The sequence below is a fragment of the Oncorhynchus masou genome, chromosome 1 (genome assembly GCF_036934945.1).
Source record: "Oncorhynchus masou masou isolate Uvic2021 chromosome 1, UVic_Omas_1.1, whole genome shotgun sequence".
Lineage (NCBI taxonomy): Eukaryota > Metazoa > Chordata > Actinopteri > Salmoniformes > Salmonidae > Oncorhynchus > Oncorhynchus masou.
Window position 1 is genome coordinate 47,528,047 of NC_088212.1, and position 25,763 is coordinate 47,553,809.

Genomic DNA, 25,763 nt, shown 5'->3' on the forward strand with positions numbered 1-25,763 from the left:
TTTGTGAGATCTGATATTGTCTGATTCCCATGCTCCACTCCTTGATGTAAAATAACCTGTTATGTTTAGCTTAGTCTTGAGGACCTCCCATCGTGTATTAAAAAGGGGGCGTAGTACAACGTTTTGGGATAGTTAATTCATCAGGAACCCCCTGATAATTAGAAAACAACTTGAGTGAGATTAAAAATTGCATACAAGGACATTTACTAGGGCTTTTGCAGTGCATCCCCGGACGAACCATGTCTCGGGCCCTGAGAAGGAACATTTTAAAGGCCCGCCTCTTGGCAATGGAGAGAATTTTGCAGTATGAGTTCATTTCCTGCAATTCTACACATTTTGTCATGTGGCAGAGAACTTTGTTACAGTGCATTTATGTTCCCCAAAAATATTTTGGGGATTACGAAAAGGAGTACTTTGGATACCAATATCCCTGTGAGGCTCCAAGGCCCATGTTGACCAGGGTTAAGAACATATTGTAGATTAAAAATATTACATTGTATTGTATTACACCCTCAAAAATTATTCCATGGATCCCTTGGCCAAAATTAGATTAATTTGTTAGTAATATTCATATTTTGGGGGGAAATTGCCATGATGGAGAAGACAGCTGGGGGCTAGCTAATGATGTCCCTCACTACCAGCCACAGGGTTGACATTTGAAATGGGTTAAAGTCAGAATGGCATTATGTCAGCACTGTAAAAAAAAAAGTAGTTTCAACAAATTATTATAAAGTAACTGGTTCCACAGCCTTTTTTAACTTAAAAAAAATGGTTGGCTCAAACTTAGGCAATAATTCAGTCAACATAAAATTATGTGTTCAATTCAATTTGTCTCATATGTTCATTCAACTATTATTTGGGCATCTTAACAAAAAATGCTTTCAGCTGGTTACACACACAGTGCTTTTAAAACTTTTTGGGATCGGTGTCCCGTCTACGGGACAGTTGAGCTAACGTAGGCTAATGTGATTAGCATGAGGTTGTAAGTAACAAAGAACATTTCACAGGAAATAGACATATCTGATATTGGCAGAAAGCTTATATTCTTGTTAATCTAACTGTCCAATTTACAGTAGCTATTACAGTGAAATAATGCCATGCTATAGTTTGAGTAGAGTGCACCATTTGTAACATGAAAAGTTATTAATAAACAAATTAGGCACATTTATTCAGTCTTGATACAAAAATGTGAACATTGATCCAATGAACCATTGCATTTGTCTAAAACGTTGCACATACACTGTTGCCATCTAGTGGCCAGAATCTAATTTGCACCTGGGCTGGAATAATACACTAGGGCCATTCTCTTGCATTTCAAAAATTGTATAAATAGTTTTTTCTTTGTATTATCTTTTACCAGGTCCATTCTCCTACATTCAATTCACATTTTAACAAACTTTAAAGTGTTTCCTTTCAATTGGTACCAAGAATATGCATATCCTTGCTTCAGGGCCTGAGCTGAAGCAAGGATATGTCATTTGGGTATGTCATTTTAGGCGAAAATTGGAAAAAAGGGGCGGATCCTCATACAACGTTTTTAACATAGATATTTGACACAGGTTGACATGCGCTGAGTGCACAAAACATTAACAATGTACCAAATCTATAGTAGTGGTCCAAATGTACAACATTGTTTTACTAAATAATCACTTTATATTTCCTCTCAATTTATCAAAGTTTTGTAAATCAAACACAGTATAACTGCAGATTCCAAAAATAACACAGTCACCAAATGGATATATTCTCTGTAATATCTTTGCGCTGGACTGGTAGGCTAACACTCACCTCCTTTAAAATAACAAGTGTTAACATTGATCCTGGAACCAAAACTGGACTCTACACTGAGTGTACAAAACATTAGGAACACCTGCTCTTTCCATGACAGACTGACCAGGTGAATCCAGGTGAAAGCTATGATCCCTTATCGATGTCACCTGTTAAATCCACATCAATCAGTGTATATGAAGGGGAAGAGAAAGGTTAAGGGAGGATTTTTAAGCCTTGAGACATGGATTGTGTATGCATGCCATTTAGAGGGTGAATGGGTAAGACAAAAGCTTGAATTGCCTTTCAACATGGGCTAGCATCCTTGTGGAACAGTTTCAAAAAAATGGTATGGTTGAGAGGGATGAGGCAAAAGGTATGGCAAATAAGTCTGGCAGCCCAACTGATTGGCAAACGTACTGCAAATTAAGAAATCACGTGATTAAGCTAAATAAAAATAAACTACTACTATGAAACAAATTATATAAATAATGATAGTAAAAAGCTCTGGAGCACCTTAAATTACATTTTGGGTGGACAAGCCAACTCGGCGCCATCATTCATTGAATCAGAAAGCTAATTTATCACAAAACACACTGATATTGCCAACTACTTTGACTTTTTCATTGGCAAGATAAACAAACTTAGGGATGATATGCCAGCAACAAACGCTGACACTACACATCCAAGTATATCTGACCAAATTATGAAAGACAAGAATTGTACTTTTGAATTCCGTAAAGTCAGTGTGGAAGAGGTGAAAAAATTGTTGTCTATCAACAATGACAAGCCACTGGCGTCTGACAATCTGGATGGAAAATTACTGAGGATAATATCGGACTCACCACCTGGATTTGGCCTTATGTAGCGAAATGTGAAATTGTGTTTTTTACATTGGATAAAAGTAGAGACTCAGAGCCACAAAATGGTATATCATACACTGCATTTGAGGAACAATGGGAAAGTAATTCTGCTTTTGAGAAAATCGCCTTTGAATGTTTTGGTATCTAGTGAAGAGCTCTTTGTCGACACCCATTCAGCATAGTTCACACTTAAGCTTTAGGCCCCACCCATCTCGTTTCGCTCTCAGAGCGCAGACTTCACGATCTGGCCGATGATTTGTTTTACCTCTGGATAACATGAAAAACAGACTAACCTGCTCTGCTGGCAACAATTTCATTACGCTTTTTTGCAGACGTTTACTGATACCGGCCATATTCAGGGGGGGGATGTACACACATCAAGTAATGTTAGCTTGTTAAAACAACAATGAACAAAGTGCCAACACTGCCTAACATTTAGGCTCTAACTAGAAAAGCAAACAGCTCTGGGGAATGAATAATAATGTCCGCTAGGGAGCCAGCCAGCTAACAGTATACTTTAGCTTAAGACATAGCTAGCTATCTAGGTAAACAATGAACCTAGCTAGGTAAACAACGTTTACGATCACACATGTCACATAACGTTAGCTAAAGAGCCAGCCAGCTAACGTTAGCTAGCTAAACAACAATAAGCAAAGTGGCAACAATGCCTCAGTAGGCTGGACACATGACATTCTGTTGTCATCAGAGGCCACGAAATACCTTTCGCCCTTGGAATTCTGAGCTCCCCCCATTGTTTTCCTATGGAGATGCACGCTGGTATATTTCGCCAAATTTCTCGCAATGTGTATATTCCGATTTTTTTCAAGTCTGACACGTAATCCGTTGCCATCAAACGCTAGAACAGAAATAGTCAGAAGTTGCCATTTTGTTCCTACTTCCTAATTATGCAGACATAAGCACACTTGGCACCATCGAGGTTCGGATGTTTACTTTCTACACAAGTTATTTTTCAGTTTCGTCCTAAGAACAGATTGACATGGTCAAATAAAAAGGGATAAATTGGGCTTGCACTAGTGTTCCAGCTTAACTAACGTTCTTTTGCCATTTTCCAGCCTTGGGTGAATTTGGACTCTTCTATTGACCAGCCTAGCCACAGTGCTGGGAACTAACCAACCAGGTCCAATGTTAGCTAGAAATAGAAAAGCAAACGCTCTGGGAAACAAATAATGACGTCAGCTAGGGAGCCAGCCAGCTAACGTCAGCTAGCTAGCTAACAGTACACTTTAGCTTGAATTAAAACCACTTTCTGTCAAATTTAGAAATGTATAATATTTTTACGTTCAAACGGCTCTCCTGTGAAGTCGTGACTTGCGACATATGCCTAGTTTCCTGAATCGGGTCACGTACCCTTAGTAACCAACCCTTAGTAAACTTCTGGAAAAAATAGTGTTTGATCAGATACAATGCTATTTTACATTAAACAAACTGACAACAGACTTTTAGCATGCAAATAGGGAAGGACACTCAACAAGCACGGCAATTAAAGAAATTACTGATGATTAGCTGAGAGAAATTGATGATTGTGTGGGCTTTCTTGTTAGACTTCAGTGCAGGTTTTGACATTATCGATCATAGTCTGACGCTGGACAAACTTGTGTTAGGGCATTACACACCCTACTAATATGTGGATAAAGAGTTACTTGTCTAACAGAACACAGAAGGTGTTCTTTAATGGAAGCCTCTCAAACATAATCCAGGTAGAAGCAGGATTTCCCAGGGTAGCTGTTTAGGCCAATTGCTTTTTTCAATCTTTACTAACGACATGCCACTGGCTTTGAGTAAGGCCAGTGTGTCTATGTATGCGGATGACTCAACACGAAATACATCAGCTACTACAGCAACTGAAAAGACTGAAACACTTAACAAAAAGCTGCAGTTTCAGCATGGCTAGCAAGGAATACGTTAGTCCTAAATATTTCCTAAACGAAAAGCATTGTATTTCGGACAAATCATTCACTAAACCTTTAACCTCAACTAGATCTCTTAATGAATCATGTGGAAATTGAACAAGTTGAGGTGACTAAACTGCTTGGAGTTACCCTGGATTGTAAAACTGTCATGGTCAAAACATATTGATACAACAGTAGCTAAAATGGGGAGAAGTCTGTCCATGATAAAGCACTGCTCTGCCTTCTCAACAACACTATCAACAAGGCAGGTCCTACAGGCCCTGGTTTTGTCACACCTGGACTACTGTTCAGTCGTGTGGTCAGGTGCCACAAAGAGGGACTCAGGAAAATTTCAGTTGGCTCAGAACAGGGCGGCATGACTGGCCCTTAAAAGTGTACAGAGAGCTAACATTAATGACATGCATGTCAATCTCTCACAGCTCAAAGTGGAAGAGAGACTGACTTCCTCATTACTTGTTTTTGTAGGAGGTGTTGACAAGCTGAAGGTACCGAGCTATCTGTTTAAAATACTAGCACACAGCTCGGACACACATGCATACTCCACAAGACATGCCACCAGAGGTCTCTTCACAGTCCCCAAGTCCAGAACAGACTATAGGAGGCGCACAGTACTACATGGAACTCTATTCCACATCAGGTAACTGATGCAAGCAGTAGAATCAGATTTAAAAAGCAGGTAAATATACACCTTATGGAACAGCGGGGACTATGAAGTAACACAAACATAGGCACAGATACATGCATACAAACACATGATAACATACGCACTATACAAAGACGTACACATGGATTTTGCGTTGTAGATATGACAGTGGAGTGTGGGCCAGAGGGCACACACTTAGTATGTTGTGAATTCTGTAATGAATGTATTTTTATACAAAATTATATAACTGTCTTCATTTTTCCTTGGCATCAGCTAATGTGGATCATAATGAATACAAATACAAACACCTTGTAGAGTCCATGCCCTGACAAATTGAGGCTTTTCTGAGGTCCAAAGGGGGTGCAAGTCAATATTAGGAAGGTGTTGCTAATGTTTGTACACTCAGTGTACATTATTACTTTGCATGGTCATTTATACAGTGATTATGCAACATATATTTTGGTTCACAGCATGCCAATCGTCCTGCTATGCCACTATGTCTGTATAAATTCTCAGTTAATCCAACTATTCTTTTGACAGATCTGATATTTACTTTGAAGTGCAAAGTGTAGCAATAAAAAATCAGTCATTGACACAGACATGGTGGTGCAGCAGGAAGCTCAGTATGCTTTGAACCAACCGGTTGTGAGTTCAAATCCCAGGTTTGAATAATTGAATAATAATTACTGTATAAATGATCATGTACTTTGTGTTAAACATGTACGTTGAAATGATTGAATGTCAAAAGCACTGTCTGTGTGTAACTAGTTCCACAAAAATTTTAAGTTGACTGAAAGTTCTCAAGTTGAAGCCAAGATTGGTTCAACTAAAAATTGTAAGTTCAGGTAACACTTTGATCAAATAGTTGAGTAAACTAAAAAAAGTGTGGAACGAGTTTCTTAATTATAATTAGTTGAAACAACTATAATTTTTTCCAGTTAGGATGTGTGTATGTCTGTGTGTTTTTGCACATGTACATAAACGTAACTGCCAAAATAAAGGAAATCCCAACAAAGTGGCTTAATAGGTCATTTGGCCACCACGAGCCAGAACCGCTTAGATTCTACAAGTGTCTGGAACTCTGTTGGTGGGATGTGAGACCATTCTTCTACAAGAAATCCCATCATTTAGCATTGATGGTGGTGGAAAACGCAGTCTCAGGGATCGCTCCAGAACTTCCCAAAAGTGTTCAATTGGGTTGAGACCTGGTGACTGAGAAGGCCATGGCATATGCGAAGCAAATAATTCAGTGACAACTCGTGCCCTGTGGATGGGGGATTGTCGCCCTATGGGGGCATAGCCATGGTAGCCAAAATAATGGCCTGCCCAGCATTTTTATACATGACCCTAAGCTTGATGGGATTTTAATTGCTTATTTAACTCAGGATCTACACCTGTATCTCTCATGCTGTTCAACATCAGGGTGTGTGTGTGTGTGGATGTTCGCGCCCACACACGGTCTCCTCAGTCCTTGGTTGTGTGTATACGCACATATATAGGTATGTGTACTATTGTCTGTATGTGTGTGTTATATGCTGGTCTCTGACAGGTTGTGAGGCAGACAGTCCTGCTCATTGAGGAGGGAGGTGGTCTCGTCGGCCAGAAGGGAGGTGGTCTCCGGGGTGGAAGTTGGGTTGGGCGTGTCGGAAGATAGTTTGCCGGGAGTGGTGGTCAAAACGGGGGACGTGGTACCCTCCAGTCGAGGCTGGCCGAAGTCAGGTGACTGGGGGATGGAGTCCTGACGAGACGACATCACACCGTTCTGGTACTGGGCCTGCGAGATCTGAGAGAAAGGAAGGGAGAGATGGAAGGTGAAAGAAGGAGAAAGGGATGGAGGGAGGGAGCGAAAGAGAGAAAAGAGTAAGAGGAACAATGATCATTGTAGGTTATGGTTGGGAATCCTTTCAAATGTATTGTATTTCTAAAGCTTGGCATTTGCTTTGATATAATTATGCAGAGAGTTCAGTCTCTTAACTTTCTGCACCTTAGCTACTTTGTTGTGTTAGATTTCTCCAATGGATGGATGGTCCACCTTACCTTGACAAACTGCAGGTCTGTGAGAGCTCGTACGTAAAAGTCGGGGGTGTATGTTGGTGAGGGGATAGAGAACTGAGTAATGAGCTGGCTATTGCTGCCGCTGACAGACAGAGACGTTGTACTATCTTCAGCGCTCAGAGATGCTGTCCTGTTCAAACCACTGATGTGTGACGGACAGCAGAACCCTGAAACACACACATAAAATGTAGCGTTAGTCAGCAAAAAAAACACACACACATGTGCAGATGCATGCACACAAGGATATGGCGATGGCACACAAAAAATGCACACACACTCTAACACAGGTAAAACTGTAATGAACGGGTAGGCTAAATGTGAATAATGTGAATGCCACTGTCAAACCAGGCAAAGGTGCATTCTAGAGACATTAATACAGTTAATGCAAGAGACATTACTTCTCAAAGCAAACACACATACAAACACACACATATCCACTTTATGTTAAAATGGCCTGTGAGAGAAAGTCAGAAGTGAAACACACACACACACACACACACAAGTCATCTGTTCATTTCACACTGACACCACCAGATGTCGCACTTCGCAATGTTAGGCTACCACTGAATAACATATGATGCCAGTGCCTCAGTGAAGCAGAGCCACATGGATTTATAAAACACCTGAGCTGTCTTAACAGCAAAAAAAGCACATGGAATCTGATATTTCAAGACACTCTAACTTGCTGTTTGGCCAGTCAGAATTACGAAACTGATTTGAAAAACAAATTACACCATTTTGAAATCATCAGACTCAACATGGAAATTAGCATTAAAACTACACAATTTTCTCTGCATCCCATGGCAACGTTTATAGAATTGCAGGAAATTAGTCTTAAACGTACAAAATGTTGTCTCCGCCAACAAGAGGCGTGTGAACAGTTTGTGTCATGAACAGTGCTTGTGCCTATAGATATAGACGTGGTGTGTGCGCACAGGCATGTTTCCCAATGCTGGAAGGGGGGCCTGAGTGAAAAAGTTTGGGAAACCCTGGAGTACAGTAGAGTATGGTACAGTAGTTTAATTCAATGGAGTAGAGTATGTTACAGTAGAGTTTAATTCCGTAGAGTATAGTAGAGTTTGATTCAGTAGAGAACAGTAAAGTGCATTAGAGTTGAATTCAGTAGAGTACAAAACAGTACACTATACTTTACTTTTCTTTGCTTTACCTGTACTCTAATGTGCTCTACTGTATTGTACTTTACTATAATTTTATTTACTGTACTCTGCTGTGCTTTACTGTACTATACTGTACTGTTCTTTCCAAACTTGTGAAAGATAGATTTGCATTTGCCAAGGCAGCAGCTTCCCTGCCTGGGGTCCAAACACATCAAGGCAATTACATTGCATATAAAACAAAATATAAAATATAGACGTCTATGATTGGTTCCGTGGATGTTGAAATCACAGCCGTCCAGACTGCACCAAAAAAGGCTGTCGGTCCGGATAGGACCAAAAAAAGATGTCCTTAAGACTTTGCCTGACCATAAATGCTCTGTTGACTGGAAACGTTATTTTGCTGAAACCGAATTGTTTAGATTTGGTTTATCAAGGGTGTCAGGCTACGGAAACGTCGGCAATGTGCCATCTGTCCGTAAACAACGGCTCGTGCGGGATGAAGTAAAATATAATTTGCTGAAGGAGCAATCACAAAGCACTCCTAACCAATAAATTGGAAAACTGTATGTGAGCCCTCCATGACAGTGCCATAATAATAACAAGTCTTAAACCAGGGGTTCACAAACTTTTGGCCTGTGACCCCATTTTGAGATCAAATTCTTTTCACGATCTGGCCAATGTTTACTTTTGTAATTGACACTGTGACAAAAATTTGTCAAAAATACTGTCAGACTGATTTGTAAGTATGGTTTGAAGTGAATGAAATGCATCAGAAAGGTATTGGGAAGTTTAGGAAAACATCAAGGAAGCTCATTCAGCAATAATTGTGTATATAATGAATATGAGTTTGCGGGGATAAAATAATTCAATATTAAAGAATTAAACCTCTCACTAAAAGCATCAGTCATATGAAAGTTATACTATAACCTGAACTGGAGAACCAGATGCTTTTAGTGAGGTTTAATTCTTTAATATTGAATTATTTTATCCCCCCCAAACTCATCACTTGTTCAAAAATGGAATTTTTCCCTTTATCCAGATTAGAACCTCTCACTTTCAGTTAATCGAAAATGGATCCTTTTTCAAAATGTCTCCCTTTCAAAAACAAGCCATACACAAAGCTGGTTGTAATTTCAGTTCCATCCTCCAGAAAAGACAGAATAAATAGTACGACAAAATATACAAATGGATTAAAAAATATATATTATGAAAAAAGGAATTATCTTTGTTAATGACATTATGAATAGGAAAGGTGGAGTTATGGAACTATATATGGAAATGTTTGCTCTATCCAAAATTACATCCAACTGATTGCAGCATTACCACACAAAAAAATGGAGGCAAGTGGAAGGGGTAGATGGTAGGAAATATGTTTAAATACATATCAGTAATAAATGTAATAAATACATATCAGTTTTACTATGGGACCAATTTGATATTGTCCCATGTTTTCCTCAGATTACACAGACCCACAAAGAATTTGAAAACAAATCCAATGTTGATAAACTCTCATATCTATTGGTTGAAATACCAGTGTGCAATCACAGCAGCAAGATTTGTGACCTGTTGCCACAAGGAAAGGGCAACAAGTGAAGAACAAACACCATTGTAAATACAACCCACATTTATGTTGATTTATTTCCCTTTTGTACTTATCTATTTGCACAACACTATATATAGCCATAATATGCCATTTGAAATGTCTCTATTCCTTTGTAACCTTTGTGAGCCTAATGTTTACTGTTTAATTTTGATTGTTTATTATCTAGTTCACTTGCTTTGGCAATGTAAACATATGTTTCCCATGACAATAAAGCCCCTTGAATTTAATTGAATTGATAGGAGAGAGAAAGATTGAGAGAGAGAAACAGACAGAGCATATAATGGAAGAGAGAGAGGACTTGCCTAACGTGGGAGCACTGAGGGCCATGACACCGTAGAAGGAGAATGGTCCTGACTCAAACTTCATGTTTTCGTTCCCGGCCTCCACTTCCACTCGCCCCTGAGAGACACAGAGAAACACAGACAATGGATCAGGGACAAGCAACAACACAGGGTGTCACTGTAATATTAAAATCTTGGGCGTTCCTGAGATGACAGAAAACAAAGACATGATACAGTCCCTACAGAGGAAATCCTGAATAAGCTGGAATGCCAGTTTGAGAGGCCACTTGAGATACAGTCCCCCACAGGCCCACCCAGAAAAGAGCAGAAAGAGGGAGGCTGGCTGCGGCCCATCAAATCAAATTTTATTGGTCACATACACATATTTAGCAGATGTTATTGCGGGTATAGCAAAATGCTTGGGTTCGTAGCTCCAACAGCGCAGTACTATCTAACAATTCATAACAATACATACATCTAAAAGTAAAATAATGGAATTAAGAAATGTATAAATATTAGGACGAGCAATGTCGTAGTGGCATTGACAAAAATACAGTAGAATAGCATACAGTATATACAGTGCCTTGCGAAAGTATTCGGCCCTGTCACGCCTTGGTCTTAGTATTTTGTGTTTTAGATAATTAGTTGGTCAGGCCAGGGTGTGACATGGGTTTATGTTATTGTGTTGTTGTATTGGGGTTTTTGTAGGCATTGGGATTGTGGTTCATTAGGGGTGTGTTTAGTTTAGGTTTGGCTGCCTGAGGCGGTTCTCAATCAGAGTCAGGTGATTCTTGTTGTCTCTGATGGGGAACCGTATTTAGGTAGCCTGGGTTTCACTGTGTATTTCGTGGGTGATTGTTCCTGTCTCTGTGTAGTTTCACCAGATAGGCTGTAATTAGGTTTCACGTTACGTTTTGTTGTTTTTGTATTTGTCTCAGTATTTTTATGTAATCGTCATTTTGTTTCATTAAAAAAACATGAGTAACCAACACGCTGCGTTTCGGTCTGACTTTCTTGCGACAAATGAAGAACGTCGTTACAGGCCCCCTTGAACTTTGCGACCTTTTGCCACATTTCAGGCTTCAAACATAAAGATAAAAAACTGTATTTTTTTGTGAAGAATCAACAACAAGTGGGACACAATCATGAAGTGGAACGACATTTATTGGATATTTCAGACTTTTTTAACAAATCAAAAACTGAAAAATTGGGCAACTGTACTTTTTAAGCTCCGGTCTATTTGTGCTAGCTTTGGCCCAGAAACTGAGAGGTCACCAAATCTGGTCAGAGAGCGACGCCTTCATGTCTTCACTTGATCGACTCTAACTTTGTAAAATAATCACCAATCGGGGTGAAACAAAGCTAGCTATATAGCCAATGAGCTGAGCCAATGAGCTGAGCTTTACGAGAGTATCAGGAAACCCTGTATCCATCGCAAAATGTAGCTGCTAACCTTGTGCAACAGCATGCCTTTTCGTTTTGGACAAAAATTATGAGAATTTTCAGAGTTATGAAAACTGGTTGTTTTGCAAATGTTGAACTTGCAATATGGCTACTAATACTGGAAAAGCTGAATCAAAGTGTCAGGACCCGGTTACAAACCTGGGTCTCCGGAGCGAGAAACAGTCACTTAACCAACTGAGCCACGAATAGTCAGCAGAACCTAGAAGATGAGGCAGACACAGCAGTACTTAAGACGGTGTATTTAATAAAGTAAAAAGGAGAAGTCCTTCAATACAAAAATAGTAAATCCAAAAGGTGGTAGGAATAGCACAAAAAGCCTTAAGAGATACTCAAAAACAAAAACAGAATTCCACAAGAGCATCCACCGGAATCGACAAGAATACACAGAACACTAGGGCTGGGTGCTAACATACAAACACAGAGCACAGAACTGAGGGAAACTAAGGGTTTAAATACAATCAGGGGAAACGAGGCACAGGTGCAAATAATAATGGGGAACAAGGGAAAAAACACAAGGTCAAAAAGCACAATGGGGGCATCTAGTGACCAAAACCCGGAACAACCCTGGCCAAATCCTGACAGAATCCCCCCTAGGAACGGCTCCTGACGTTCCTACCAGCTCTCTCAGGGTGGAGGGCCCTGAACTGACGAATGAGGTCAGGGTCCAGGATGTCTTTGGCAGGAACCCAGGAGCGCTCCTCGGGACCGTAGCCTTCCCAGTCCACCAGATACTGCCAGGACCGCTGCACCCGGCGGGAATCCAGTATCCGATGGACGGTATAAGCCGGCTGGCCTCCAATGACACGAGGCGGAGGGGGAGGTCTGTCTGCCGGGACAAGGGGAGAAAAAACAACAGGTTTTAACAATGAAATGTGAAATGTGGGATTAATCTTAAGGGATCTGGGTAAGTGTAGGCGATAAGAAACTGGGTTAACTCTCCTGGCAACCTTGAAGGGACCGATGTATTTTTGGGACAGCTTGCGAGACCACCCGTAGAGGTAAGTCTCTTGTGGAGAGCCAGACTCTCTGGCTGGGGCGCAGGGTAGGCCCGGGACGGCGACGTCTGTTGGCTTGTTGTTGGTACCTCTGTGAGGAACGCATAAGATTAAGACGGGTCTTCCTCCACATAAGCCGACAGCGTCTGACGAACTTCAAGGCTGAAGGCACTCTGACTTCTGCCTCCTGGTCCGGGAACAATGGAGGAGCATAGCCAAACTGACACTCGTGCGGGGACATACCAGTGGAGGAGGAACGCAAGGTGTTGTGCGCGTATTCGGCCCAAACAATAAAGGATGACCATGTGGACAGGTTGTCACGAGTCATACATCGGAGGGTGGTTTCCAGCTCTTGATTCATCCTCTCTGTTTGGCCGTTGGACTCCGGATGGTACCCTGAAGATAGACTGGCAGAAGCCCCCATGAGTTGGCAGAAGGCCTTCCAAAACCTTGAGGCGAACTGGGGACCTCTGTCAGAAACCATATCTTGAGGAATGCCGAAGACTCGGAACACATGATTAATTACCAACTCAGCCGTTTCCTTGGCAGAAGGTAACTTAGTCAGAGGGACGAACCTGGCCGCCTTTGAAAACCTGTCGATTATGACTAGGATAGTAGTATTGCCATGGGATGGAGGAAGTCCAGTAATAAAGTCCAATGAGATATGGGACCAGGGTCTGTGGAGAACAGGTAAAGGGTGAAGGAGTCCTTGAGGGCGGAGGTGAGAAGATTTGCCCTGGCAGCACACGGGACAGGCATTGACGAAAGTGGCAACGTCTTCTCTTATGGTAGGCCACCAGAACTTACGCTGGATGAACTCCAAGGTGCGACCTACGCCCGGATGACAGGTGAGGCGAGAGGAGTGCCCCCACAGAAGGACCTGAGTCCTCACTGCCTTGGGGACAAACAACCGATTGGCAGGACCTCCTTTCGGGTCCGGTTCACTAGCTTGAGCACGTCTCACGGTATCCTCAACTTGCCACGAGATCGGAGCCACAATCTTAGCAGCAGGAAGGACAGGCATGTCCGTGTCATCTCGAATGGCAGGAGCGTAGACTCGGGACAGGGCATCCGGTTTGAGATTCTTCGACCCGGGCCGATAGGTGAGGATAAACTGGAATCGATTGAAGAAAAGAGACCATCTAGCTTGTCTAGAGTTCAACCGCTTCGCCTGCTGGATATACTCCAGATTTTTGTGGTCCGTAAGCACTTGAAACGGGTGAGAAGCCCCCTCGAGCCAGTGTCTCCATTCCTTCAATGCCATCTTAACCGCTAGGAGTTCACGATCCCCCACATCGTAGTTCCTCTCAGTCGGGGTAAGCCGGTGTGAGAAGAAAGCGCACGGATGAAGCTTCTTGTCTTCACCCTCTGAGACAGGACAGCTCCAACACCAACCTCTGATGCGTCTACCTCCACCACAAATGGTTCATCCGTAGTCGGTAGTATCAGGATGGGAGCAGAGAGAACGCGCTGCTTGAGTCCTTGGAAGGCCGTCTCAGCTTCTCTTCCCCACAAAAACCTTGCATTGCCACCCTTGGTTAAAGCTGAGAGAGGGGCTGCCACCAAGCTGAAGTTCTTGATGAACTTGCGGTAAAAGTTTGTGAAGCCCAGGAAAGGCTGAACTTCCTTAACGGATTTGGGGGTGGGCCAATCCGATACCGCCCCTACCTTCCTGGGGTCCATTTGGACTCGACCGGGTTCCACTACAAATCCCAGGAATTGTACTCAGGATGAATGGAATTCACATTTTTCCGGCTTAACGTACAGATGGCTGTCCAGGAGGCGTTTGAGTACTTGTCTGACATGCTTAGTGTGTTCTTGAAGGGAGCTCGAAAAGATGAGGATGTCATCCAAGTAAACGAACACAAATATGTTAAGCATATCCCTAAGCACATCGTTTATGAGCGCTTGGAACACCGCTGGGGCGTTGGTCAGGCCGAAGGGCATCACCAAGTATTCATAGTGACCAGTAGGCGTGTTGAAAGCGGTCTTCCACTCGTCACCAGGTCTGATCCGCACAAGATGGTATGCGTTCCGCAGGTCAAGCTTAGTGAAAACAACTGCTTCCTGGAGCAGCTCGAAGGCTGTGGCCATAAGGGGTAGCGGGTAACGGTTACGGACGGTTATGGCATTGAGTCCCCGGTAGTCGATGCAAGGACGTAATCCACCGTCTTTCTTGGCCACAAAGAAAAACCCTGCTCCCGCCGGGAGGTGGATGGACGCATGAGGCCTGCTTCCAGAGCGTCCTTGATGTAGGTATCCATAGCAGCTCGTTCGGGTGGAGATAGGGAAAAGATCCGACCCCTGGGGGGGCAAGTGCCCGGAAACAGGTCGATGGGGCAATCGTAAGGTCTATGGGGTGGTAGCATGGTGGCCCTCTGTTTGCTAAACACCAGTTTGAGGTCATGGTAACACTGGGAACTCGGGTCAGGTCGATGGATTCTAAAGACTCGGGAGTAGAACTCGGGAATTCTGGAAAATACAAGTAGCTTGGCACGTAGGACCCCACTGCTTGATAGTGCCCACAGACCAGTCGATGTGAGGGTTATGGCTGTGAAGCCAGGGGTATCCAAGGACGAGAAGGAACTCGGAACAGGAGATCAAATGAAAGTTCATCAATTCCTGGTGTTGTGAAACTGAAAGTCGCAAGGAGGTAGTGACATGAGTGACAAGTCCAGATCCCAAAGGGCTTCCATCCAATGTAGTGACCCTCATGGGTTCACTTAGAGGTTCAGAGGGAACGCCATTCTCCTTCGCCCAGACACCATCCATGAAGTTACCTGCGGCTCCAGAGTCTACCAAGGCTTGAAGGTGAAGCTTGTGGTTGTCCCAGGAGAGGGTGACTGGAATGAGCAGACGGGAGTTGGACGGATGGGAGGAGGTTATGTTTCCCGTTACAGTTCCCCCGGTCTGTACGGGACAGAGCGTTTCCCTGGAGCCCGGGACACGTGGAACGGAAATGGCCCGGTTTGCCGCAATATAGACAGCGTCGCTCCCTCATCCGGCGGTCTCTCTCAGCCTGGGAGATGCGTCCAATCTGCATGGGTTCCGATGGAGCCAGCGAGGATAAAGGTGGGGACTCGGAGCTGGGACTGATAGGGGCTAGAGGTCTACGGTTGAGTTCTCTCTCTCAGACGCTGGTCAATGCGTGAGGCCAACTTGATCAGGGACTCGAGATTGTCCGGTGGTTCCCGAGTGGCCAGTTCATCTTGGATAGTGTCGGAAAGGCCTTTCAGAAAGCACACCGTGAGCGCCTCGTTGTTCCAGCCACTTGCTGCTGCCACCGTGCGGAACTGGATGGCATAGTCCGTCACGCTGCGCCAACCTTGGTGGAGAGTCAGGAGCTGTTTGGCTGAGTCAGAACCACTGCTTGGGCCTTGAAACACTCGTTTGAATTCCTCAGCAAAGGCAGAGTAGCTGGCACAGCAGGAACTATGGGCATCCCACACAGCAGTAGCCCAGGCCAGGGCTTTTTCCGACAGCAGGGTGATGATATAAGCGATCTTAGACCGGTCGGTGGGAAACGACGAGGGTTGTAGCTCAAAGGAGAGAGAACATTGGGTGAGAAACCCTTTACAAGCACTTGGATCACCTGAGAACCGTTGGGGAGGTGGAAGACGAGGTTCAGCCAGGGGGTTAACTGCCATGGGTACGTGAATCTGAGGTACTGGGACGGGAACTGTTGCCGGGGTAAGACGATCAGATATTTGCTTAATGGAAGTCAGCATCTCCGACAGAAGATGAGAATGTCTAGCCATTAAGGCCTCTTGCTGAACCAGGGCGGCTTCGTGGCGTTGGACAGTCTCCTGGTGGTGGGATAGCATGGCAAAAGGTCCTGGGAACTGGCTGCCTCTGGGTTCATTTTTCGCTCTGTGTTTCTGTCAGGACCCGGTTACGAACCTGGGTCTCCGGAGTGAGAAACAGTCACTTAACCAACTGAGCCACGAATAGTCAGCAGAACCCAGAAGATGAGGCAGACACAGCAGTAAAAAGGAGAAGTCTTAAGACGGTGTATTTAATAAAAAACAAAAACAGAATAAAAGCATCCACCGGAGAAGTCCTTCAATACAAAAATAGTAAAACCCGAAACAACCCACAATGGGGGCCAAATCCTGACACAAAGTCCAAGTATACAGATTTGCAGATATTCTTACTCATAGTCAATCGATCAATAACATAATAATACTCTTAGCAAAAATTGTTATCTTTAATTTACAATCGGTAGAAACTATGAGGATAGAAAGGTTCAGAACTTTTGTGAAACATCACAGTACAGTTGAAAAATATATGGCAGATACAAATCAAAACTGGATGGTCTTCAGAGATAGATGGGAGGGGTTGAGGGTAGCTGAAGGATGGGACTAAAAATAAACAGAAGTAACAAATAAAAGTAACACAGTAAATCATACTGTGTCCGTAACATTTGTGTAAACTCTGCAAAAAAAGAAATGTCCTCTCACTGTCAACTGGGATTATTTTCAGCAAACTTAATTAACATGTATAAATATTTTCATGAACATAACAAGATACAACAATTGAGACATAAATTGAACAAATTCCACAGACATGTGACTAACAGAAATGGAATAATGTGTCCCTGAACAAAGGTGGGGGTCAAAATCAAAAGTCACAGTCAGTATCTGGTGTGGCCTTAAGTACTGCAGTGCATCTCCTCCTCATGGACTGGACCAGATTTGCCAGTTTTTGCTGTGAGATGTTACCCCCCTCTTCCACCAAGGCACCTGCAAGTTCTCAGACATTTCTGGGGGGAATGGCCCTAGCGCCCACCCTCCGATCCAACAGGTGCTCCAGACGTGCTCAATGGGATTGAGATCCGGGCTCTTCGCTGGCCATGGCAGAACACTGACATTCCTGTCTTGCAGGAAATAACGCACAGAATGAGCAATATAGCTGGTGGCATTGTCATGCTGGAAGGTCATGTCAGGATGAGCCTGCAGGAAGGGTACCACATGAGGGAGGAGGATGTCTTCCCTGTAACACACAGCGTTGAGATCGCCTGCAATGACAACAAGCTCAGTCCAATGATGCTGTGACACACCGTCCCAGACTATGATGGACCCTCCGCCTCCAAATAGATCCCGCTCCAGAGTACAGGCCTCGGTGAAAAGCTCATTCAGTTGACGAAAAACGCGAATCCGACCATCACCCCTGGTGAGGCAAAACCACAACTCGTCAGTGAAGAGCATTTCTTGCCAGTCCTGTCTGGTCCAGCGTTGGTGGGTTTGTGCCCATAGGCGATGTTGTTGCCGGTGACTTTTGGTGAGGACCTGCCTTACAATAGGCTTACAAGCCCTCAGTCCAGCCTCTCTCAGCCTATTGAGGACAGTCTGAGCGCTAATGGAGGGATTTTGCGTTCCTGGTGTAACTCGCACTGTTGTTGTTGCCATCCTGTACCTGTTCCGCTGGTGTGATGTTCGGATGTACCGAACCTGTGTAGGTGTTGTTACATGTGGTCTGCCACTGCGAGGATGATCAGCGGTCCGTCTTGTCTCCCTGTAGCGCTGTCTTAGGCTTCTCACAGTATGGACATTGCAATTCATTGCCCTGGCCACATCTGCTGTCCTCATGCCTCCTTGCAGCATGCCTAAGGCACGTTCACGCAGATAAGCAGGGACCCTGGACATCTGTCTTTTTGTGTTTTTCAGAGTCAGTAGAAAGGCCTCTTTAGTGTCCTAAGTTTTCATAACTGTGACCTTAATTGCCTACAGTCTGTAAGCTGTTAGTGTCTTAACGACCGTACCACAGGTGCATGTTCATTATGGTTCATTGTCTATGGTTCATTGAACAAGCATGGGAAACAGTGTTTAAACCCTTTACAATGAAGATCTGTGAAGTTATTTGGATTTTTACGAATTATCTTTGAAAGATAGGATCCTGAAAAAGGGACATTTTTTTCTTGTTGCTGAGTTTAGTATGTATAACCTGGAAGTGGAACCCTAAGTGCTGTTGTAGTTTACTCCAATTAGGGGAACAGTGGTAGGGTTATGTGAAAATAATGAAGTAAAATATATTGAAATATATTTATATATTATATATACAGTACCAGTCAACATTTTGTACACACCTACTCATTCAAGGGTTTTTCTTTATTTGTATTATTTTCTACATTGTAGAATAATAGTGAAGACATCAAAACTATGAAATAAAACATATGGAATCATGTCGTAACCAAAAATCAAAGTAGCCACCTTTTGCCTTGATGGCAGCTTTGCACACTTTTCGCATTGTTTCAATCAGCTCCACTCTACGGTCCATATCATCCCAAACCATCTCAATTGGGTTGTGGTCGGGTGATTGTGGAGGTTAGGTCATCTGATGCAGCACTCTATCACTCTCCTTCTTGGTCAACTGACCCTTACACAGCCTGGAGGTGTGTTGGGTCATTATCCTGTTGAAAAACAAATTATAGTCCCACTTAGCGCAAACCAGATGGGATGGCATATCGCTGCAGAATGCTGTGGTAGCCATGCTGGTTAAGTGTGCCATGAATTCTAAATAAATCACAGACAGTGTCACCAGCAAAGCACCCCACACACCAGCACACCTCCTCCTCCATGCTTCATGGTGGGAACCACACATTCGGAGATCATCTGTTCACCTACTCTGCGTCTCACAAAGACACAAAAATCTCAAATTTGGACTCAGACCAAAGGACAGATGCCCACCTGTCTAACGTCCATTGCTCGTGTTTCTTGGCCCAAGTTAGTCTCTTCCTATTATTGGTGTCCTTTAGTAGTGGTTTCTTTGCAGCTCTTCCACCATGAAGGCCTGATTCACGCAGTCTGGCTTAATGGCTTACTGGTGATCTTCCATGTCGCCCCTAGGAGGTGTACGGAACTTGAGTGGGTTGAGTCTCTGATGTGATCTTCCTGTCCGGGATGACGGCCCCCTCGGGTTCGCGCAGTGGGGGAGATCTTAGCGGGCTATGCTCGGCCTTGTTTCAGGGTAGTAAGTTGGGGGTTGAAGATATCACTCTAGAGTGTGGGGGTTGTGCTTTGGCAACGTGGGTGGGGTTATATCCTGCCTGGTTAGCCCTGTCCAGGGGTATAGTCGGACGGGGCCACAGTGTCTCCCGACCCCTCCTGTCTCTGTCTCCAGCAATTATGCTGCAATAGTTTATGTGTCGGGAGCATAGGGTCAGTCTGTTATATCTGGAGTATTTCACCTGTCATATCCGGTGTCCTGTGTGATTTTAAGCATGCTCCCTCTAATTCTCTCTCTCTCTTTCTCTCAGAGGACCTGAGCCCTAGGACCATACCTCAGGACAACCTGACCTGATGACTCCTTGCTGTCCACAGTCCACCTGGTCATGCTGCTGCTCCAGTTTAAACTGTTCTGCCTGCGGCTATGAAACCCTAACCTGTTCATCGGAAGTGCTACCTTGTCCCGGACCTGCTGTTTTCGACTCTCTCTGCCGCACCTGCTGTCTCTAACTCTGAATGATCGTCGATGAAAAGCCAACTGACATTTACTCCTGAGGTGCTGACCTGCTGCACCCTCTACAACCACTGTGATAATTATCATTTGACCCTGCTGGTCATCTATGAACATTTGAACATCTTGGCCATGTACTGTAATAATCTCCACCTGGCACAGCCAGAAGAGGACTGGCCACCCCTCAGAGCCTGGTTCCTCTCTAGGTTTATTCCTAGGTTCCTGCCTTTCTAGGGAGTTTTTCCAAGCCACCGTGCTTCTACATCTGCATTGCTTGCTGTTTGGGGTTTTAGGCTGGGTTTCTGTATAGCACTTTGTGATATCGGCTGATGTAAAAAGGGCATTATAAATACATTTGATTGATTGATTGATTGATTGATTCATGCAGTCTCCTCTGAACAGTTGATGTTGAGATGTGCCTGTTACTTGAAATCTGTGATATCACGACTCAGGATATGATCCAGATGCAGACACGGGAGGAGGATAGTACAGTTCTCAGATTATTTATTGGAAACACGGCAAAGGGCAGGTCGATGCCAGGCTGTCACGGTTTTCTGTAGGTGAAAGAGAGTCGGACCAAAATGCGGCGTGTCTATTACGATCCATGTTTAATAAAACTGAAGTAAACACGAATCAATATGAAAAAACAATAAACAATACATGAAAACCGAAACAGCCTAATACTGGTGCAAACTAGCACACGACAGACCTAAGGACAAAAGGACAATCACCCACCAAACCCAACACCAAACAGGCTACCTAAATATGGTTCCCAATCAGAGACAATGACTAACACCTGCCTCTGATTGAGAACCATATCAGGCCAAACACAGAAACAGACAAACCAGACACACAACATAGAATGCCCACTCAGATCACACCCTGACCAAACAAAACATATAAACATACAAAGCAAGCTATGGTCAGGGTGTGACACAGGCAGAGGTTCGTGATCAGGTCAGAGTCAGGCAGGTACAGGACGGCAGGCAGGCTCGAGATGAGGGCAGGCAAAAGGTCAGAACCGGGAAAAACTACAACTAGAGAAACAGGAAGGTCGGAAAGAACTGAAAGACCTGACAAGACAAGATGAACTGGCAACAGACAAACAGAGAACACATATATAAATACACAGGGGATAATGGTAAGATGGGAAACACCTGGGGGGTGGAGACAAGAACAAAGACAGGTGAAACAGATCAGGGTGTGACATGTGAAGCAATTATTTGGACTGTAATCTAAGGTGCAATTAACTCTAATGAACATCCTCTGCAGCAGAGGTAACTGGGTCTTCCATTCCTGATGCGGTCCTCATGAGAGCCAGTTTCATCATAGTGCTTCATGACCTTCATGTCTTAAAGTAATGATGGACTGTTGTTTGCTTTGCTTATTTGAGCTGCGAAGGAAAAAAATTCCACAAATTAACTTTTAAAAAGCCAATCCAGGTGACTACCTCATGAAGCTGGTTGAGAGAATGCCAAGAGTGTGCAAAGCTGTCATCAAGGCAAAGGGTGGCTACTTTGAAGAATCTCAAATATAAAATATATTTTGATTTGTTTAAATAATTTTTTGGTTACTACATGATTCCAGGTGTGTTATTTCATAGTTTTAATGTCCTCACTATGCAGACAATTACATTGATGGAAGCCACAATCTGTCTGCAATATTAAAGCTGATCTCAACCTAAAGAGAAAAATCAATAAATAATATAAAATAGCTCAAAGAGAATTACCCGGAAAGACTCATAGCTGTAATCGCTGCCAACGGTGATTTTAACATGCATTGACTCAGGGGTGTGAACAGTTATATAAATTAGATGTTTCTGTATTACAACACAGGTGGGGGGCATGAGGATAAGGGGGAGGGGAGGAGAGACCGCACATGTCACCTACTGCTCCACACCTCCTCCCTCCTATGTCTGAACAGAAACATCCCACTGACTCGACCCAGCTCCCCATGGAGGCATGTACACGACTGCAGTATATTTGGTGGAAGTGCTGGGGATGGCCAGGGAGTGTGTGTGTTGTGAGTGTGTGCAGTGCCCAGGGTTGAGTCACACAGTAAAGGAGTATACAAAAGAACATATGGACTTACAAGTAACAAACTCAATGGTTTACACAAATCAAAACCATATATGGTATGTTTAACGTAGGAGAGGGGTGGAGAGTGAAATAAAGAATCTATCCAGAGATAAAGTGGGAGGAGGACACAGGACAGACGGTAGAGAGTGAGGGAGGAAAAGAAATAGGCGAAAAGCTATGCGTTATCCATCAGCTTTAACGATATACCGCACTGACAGCAGACACACACACTGTCGGTGAGTCTGCTATTGAGCACACATAGTCAGACAGTATATGCTGAAATCATCCCTGGACAAAGGCACCTCTGGAGCACTTGCTATCACTCAGTCCTATAGTTATTAACCTGGTTATAAAGCCTTTTCATAAAGTACAGTTTACACCAGACCTGGGTTCAAATACTGTTTGAAATAATTTCGCAATACTTTATATGTATGTGCTTGATTGACCTTGGTTTAATTGGACTGATAGAATAGTCCCAAAACGGCAAAATCTGCCAATCTGGTACTTCAAGTATTTAAAGATTTCAAATAGTTTTTGAACCCAGGTCTGGTTTGCAGTGCAACACAAAACAGCATAGTCCATTACATTATGAGACATATATAGTAGGTCAGGGTATCCAAAGTTCAGACTGAATCATCAAAAGATGTCTCTTGCATTTGATGCTTCCTGTTTTCAAGCAATGTGGACAGAAACCATGAGATTGAGATCATGATTCCTTTATTATTTGTGAGATAGTGCTCAGCTTTTCATATTGTTGGCTCAGGGATTCGAATTAGCAACCTTTCGGTTACTGGCCCAATGCTGTAACCTGCTAGGCTGACTGTCACCCCTGATTGGAGAGGGTTTCCAAGGTGTGTGTGTGCTAAGCCCTTGTAGGGGTCAGAGCTCTCCGTCAGCCAGTTATGACCCCTTCACTGGGGGGTCAGGAGCTTGCGTGTGCGTGTGTGTTTTGCTCTCCCCTCTCCAATCAGTTTTCAATTGCCACACAGGCATCTCAGACCTAGCAAAAATACATTTCCTGGGAAATATTATGTAGTCATACATTTCCTGGGAAACATTATGTAGTCATACATTTCCTGGGAAACATTAAGTAGCCATTTTGAGTCAACATCAATGTCGGATTCACCTCTGGGGGGTCCTGAGTGTGTGTGTGTGTGTGACCGCAGCCTGCGGCACGGTCTGACACACACACACACACACACACACACTGCTGAGAAACCATGCAGAGAAATCATCAATAAAAACACACACACACGCAGGCAGGGAGGCACAGACGAAAGCACACACGCGCTTATTACTTCATTTCGATCCAAAATGTACCTTTGTGAGTAAGCTTGAGTAAGCTTCAGTAAGCTTGTGTGAGACTATCAAACATAGGCTACACACACAAACAACCCATCCCACCCATAATCATTCTCCCATCCCAACAATAATCATTCTCCCCTCTCTCCCTCATCCCCCTCTCCCCTCCCTCAGTCACACCAAGGAATACATTTTTGTGTGATGATGACAATATTCAGGAAACTGAAAGACAGAAAAACAAACAAACAGAAATGTTTATAGACATACGTAATGGTTAGTACCAGGATAGATGCACGGACACACACACACACACAGTAGCTATAATGGCGGTTGAATGAAGATTGGGGTTCCCATGCCTATGCTCTTTCATAAACAAATGCAGCCCACACACATACTGTACATTTCCGAGAACAACCAATTCATTAATTCGTGACCACACAGGTCATAGTACCACAAACACAGTTACTATAGGAACCTCATGATGTGTACAAACATATGATTACACAAAACGAACCAAATATCTCCTCTTTCCATCTCCTCTCTGTTCCTCTCTTTCTTTTACAGGCAGTCCAATCCCCCTGTAGGAGTATAACATTATTTTCAAGAGCGACAATAAACAATGAGGGAAAATTCCCATTCCATCTCCTAACATTCTATTGTTGGCAACATGGCTTTGCATGTTGACAGTGTTGCTCTCCCACCCCTAAACATAGCTCTATGGATTATTCCACCTGGGGGGTCTCCTATGTCCCCCACTGGGTGTATACCATTATCATGAGTGAGGGGTGGGGAGGCGAACAAGTTGCTCAACGATAACTGGATTACTGGCCCTGGATAATGACTATTTGGGGACCCTAATGCCATAAATTACTTATGTGAAAAACTATGGGGCGGGGGTTCGGTTGTTTGTGTGTTTCTAGTGTGTGTACACAAAGTGGGGCAGAGGCTGGCTGGGGGGTTTGAGGGGGTTGGTATTTTTAGCCTTAGGACAGCTCTACCAGACCCCGGTCCATTACAGCACAGCTCAACCAGACCCGGTCCATCACAGCAGAGCTCTACCAGACACGGCCCATCACAGCACAGCTCAACCAGACCCGACCTATCACAGCACAGTGCTGCCAGACCAAGCCCACCTCAACTCAGCCCAGCTCTACACAGCACCGACCACTATCCTAGGGTCTATTAAAACACTGTCGAGGGTAGGGCACCACATGATGCAGTCCACACCATGTATCATTCACATCATCAGCCCTCATATGCTGAGAGTTTGGAGCGTCGGCAGCCACACTGCCCTCCACACCACCCTCCTCCTCCTCATTCCCCCACAACCGCCCTCCCAGGCTAGTTTTGGTTAACTTCCTTACTCCCATCCCCAAGACAGGCCCAATTGGTGGGGATAGGCAACAACACATTCGACACACTGACCCTCAACACACGGGCCCCTCATGGGTGCGTGCTTAGTCCCCTCCTGTGCTCCCTGTTCACCCACAACTATGTAGCCAAGCACGACTCCAACACCATCATTAAGCTTGCCAATGACAAGACGGTGGTAGGCCCGATCACCGCGGACGATGGGACAGCATGTAGGGAGGTGGTCAGAGACCTGGCAGTGTGGTGCCAGGACAACAACCTCCCCCTCAACGTGAGCAAGACAAAGGAGCTGATCATGGACTACAGAAAAAAAGAGGGCAGAGCAGGCCCCCTTTCACAACAATGGGGCTATAGGGAAGCACTTCAAATTGGTGTCCACATCACTAAGGACCGATCATGGTCCATACACACCAAGGCAGTCATGAAGAGGGCACAACAACGCCTTTTCAGGAGGCTGAAAAGATTTGGCATGGAACCTCAGGGCCTCAAAAAGTTCTAAAGCTGCATAATCGAGAGCATGGTTGCATCACAGTTTGGTATGGCAACTGCTCGGCATCCATCCTCAATGTGTTACAGAGGGTAGTGCGTATGGCCCAGTACATCACTGGGGCCAAGCTTCCTGCCATCCAGGACAGAGGAAGGCCCTAAAAATTGTCAGACTCCAGCCACCCAAGTCCAAGACAGTTCTTTCTGTTACCGCATGGCAAACGGTACTGGAGCACCAAGTCTGGGAAAAAAACTCCTCAACAGCTTAACAGCGTCTTCAAATTCCTTGGTGTCCACATCACTAAGACCTAGCATGGGCCATAAGACTGCTGAACCCTTAAAACTTCCTTCCAC

At 44.1% G+C, this 25,763-nt stretch overlaps 1 protein-coding gene across 1 annotated transcript in view; it reads right to left on the minus strand.

Moving 5' to 3' along the window:
* Positions 1-1,112: 1,112 nt before the first annotated feature.
* Positions 1,113-25,763, minus strand: part of LOC135545629 (metal transporter CNNM4-like) — a 52,060-nt gene continuing 27,409 nt past the window's right edge. Inside the window, exons 5-7 of the mRNA XM_064973385.1 lie at positions 10,280-10,376; positions 7,239-7,423; positions 1,113-6,984 (exon numbers count right to left, since the gene is read on the minus strand). Of these exons, the coding sequence (XP_064829457.1) occupies positions 6,730-6,984; positions 7,239-7,423; positions 10,280-10,376 (537 nt within the window). The 3' untranslated portion in view covers positions 1,113-6,729. The remainder of the gene's footprint in view (positions 6,985-7,238; positions 7,424-10,279; positions 10,377-25,763) is intronic.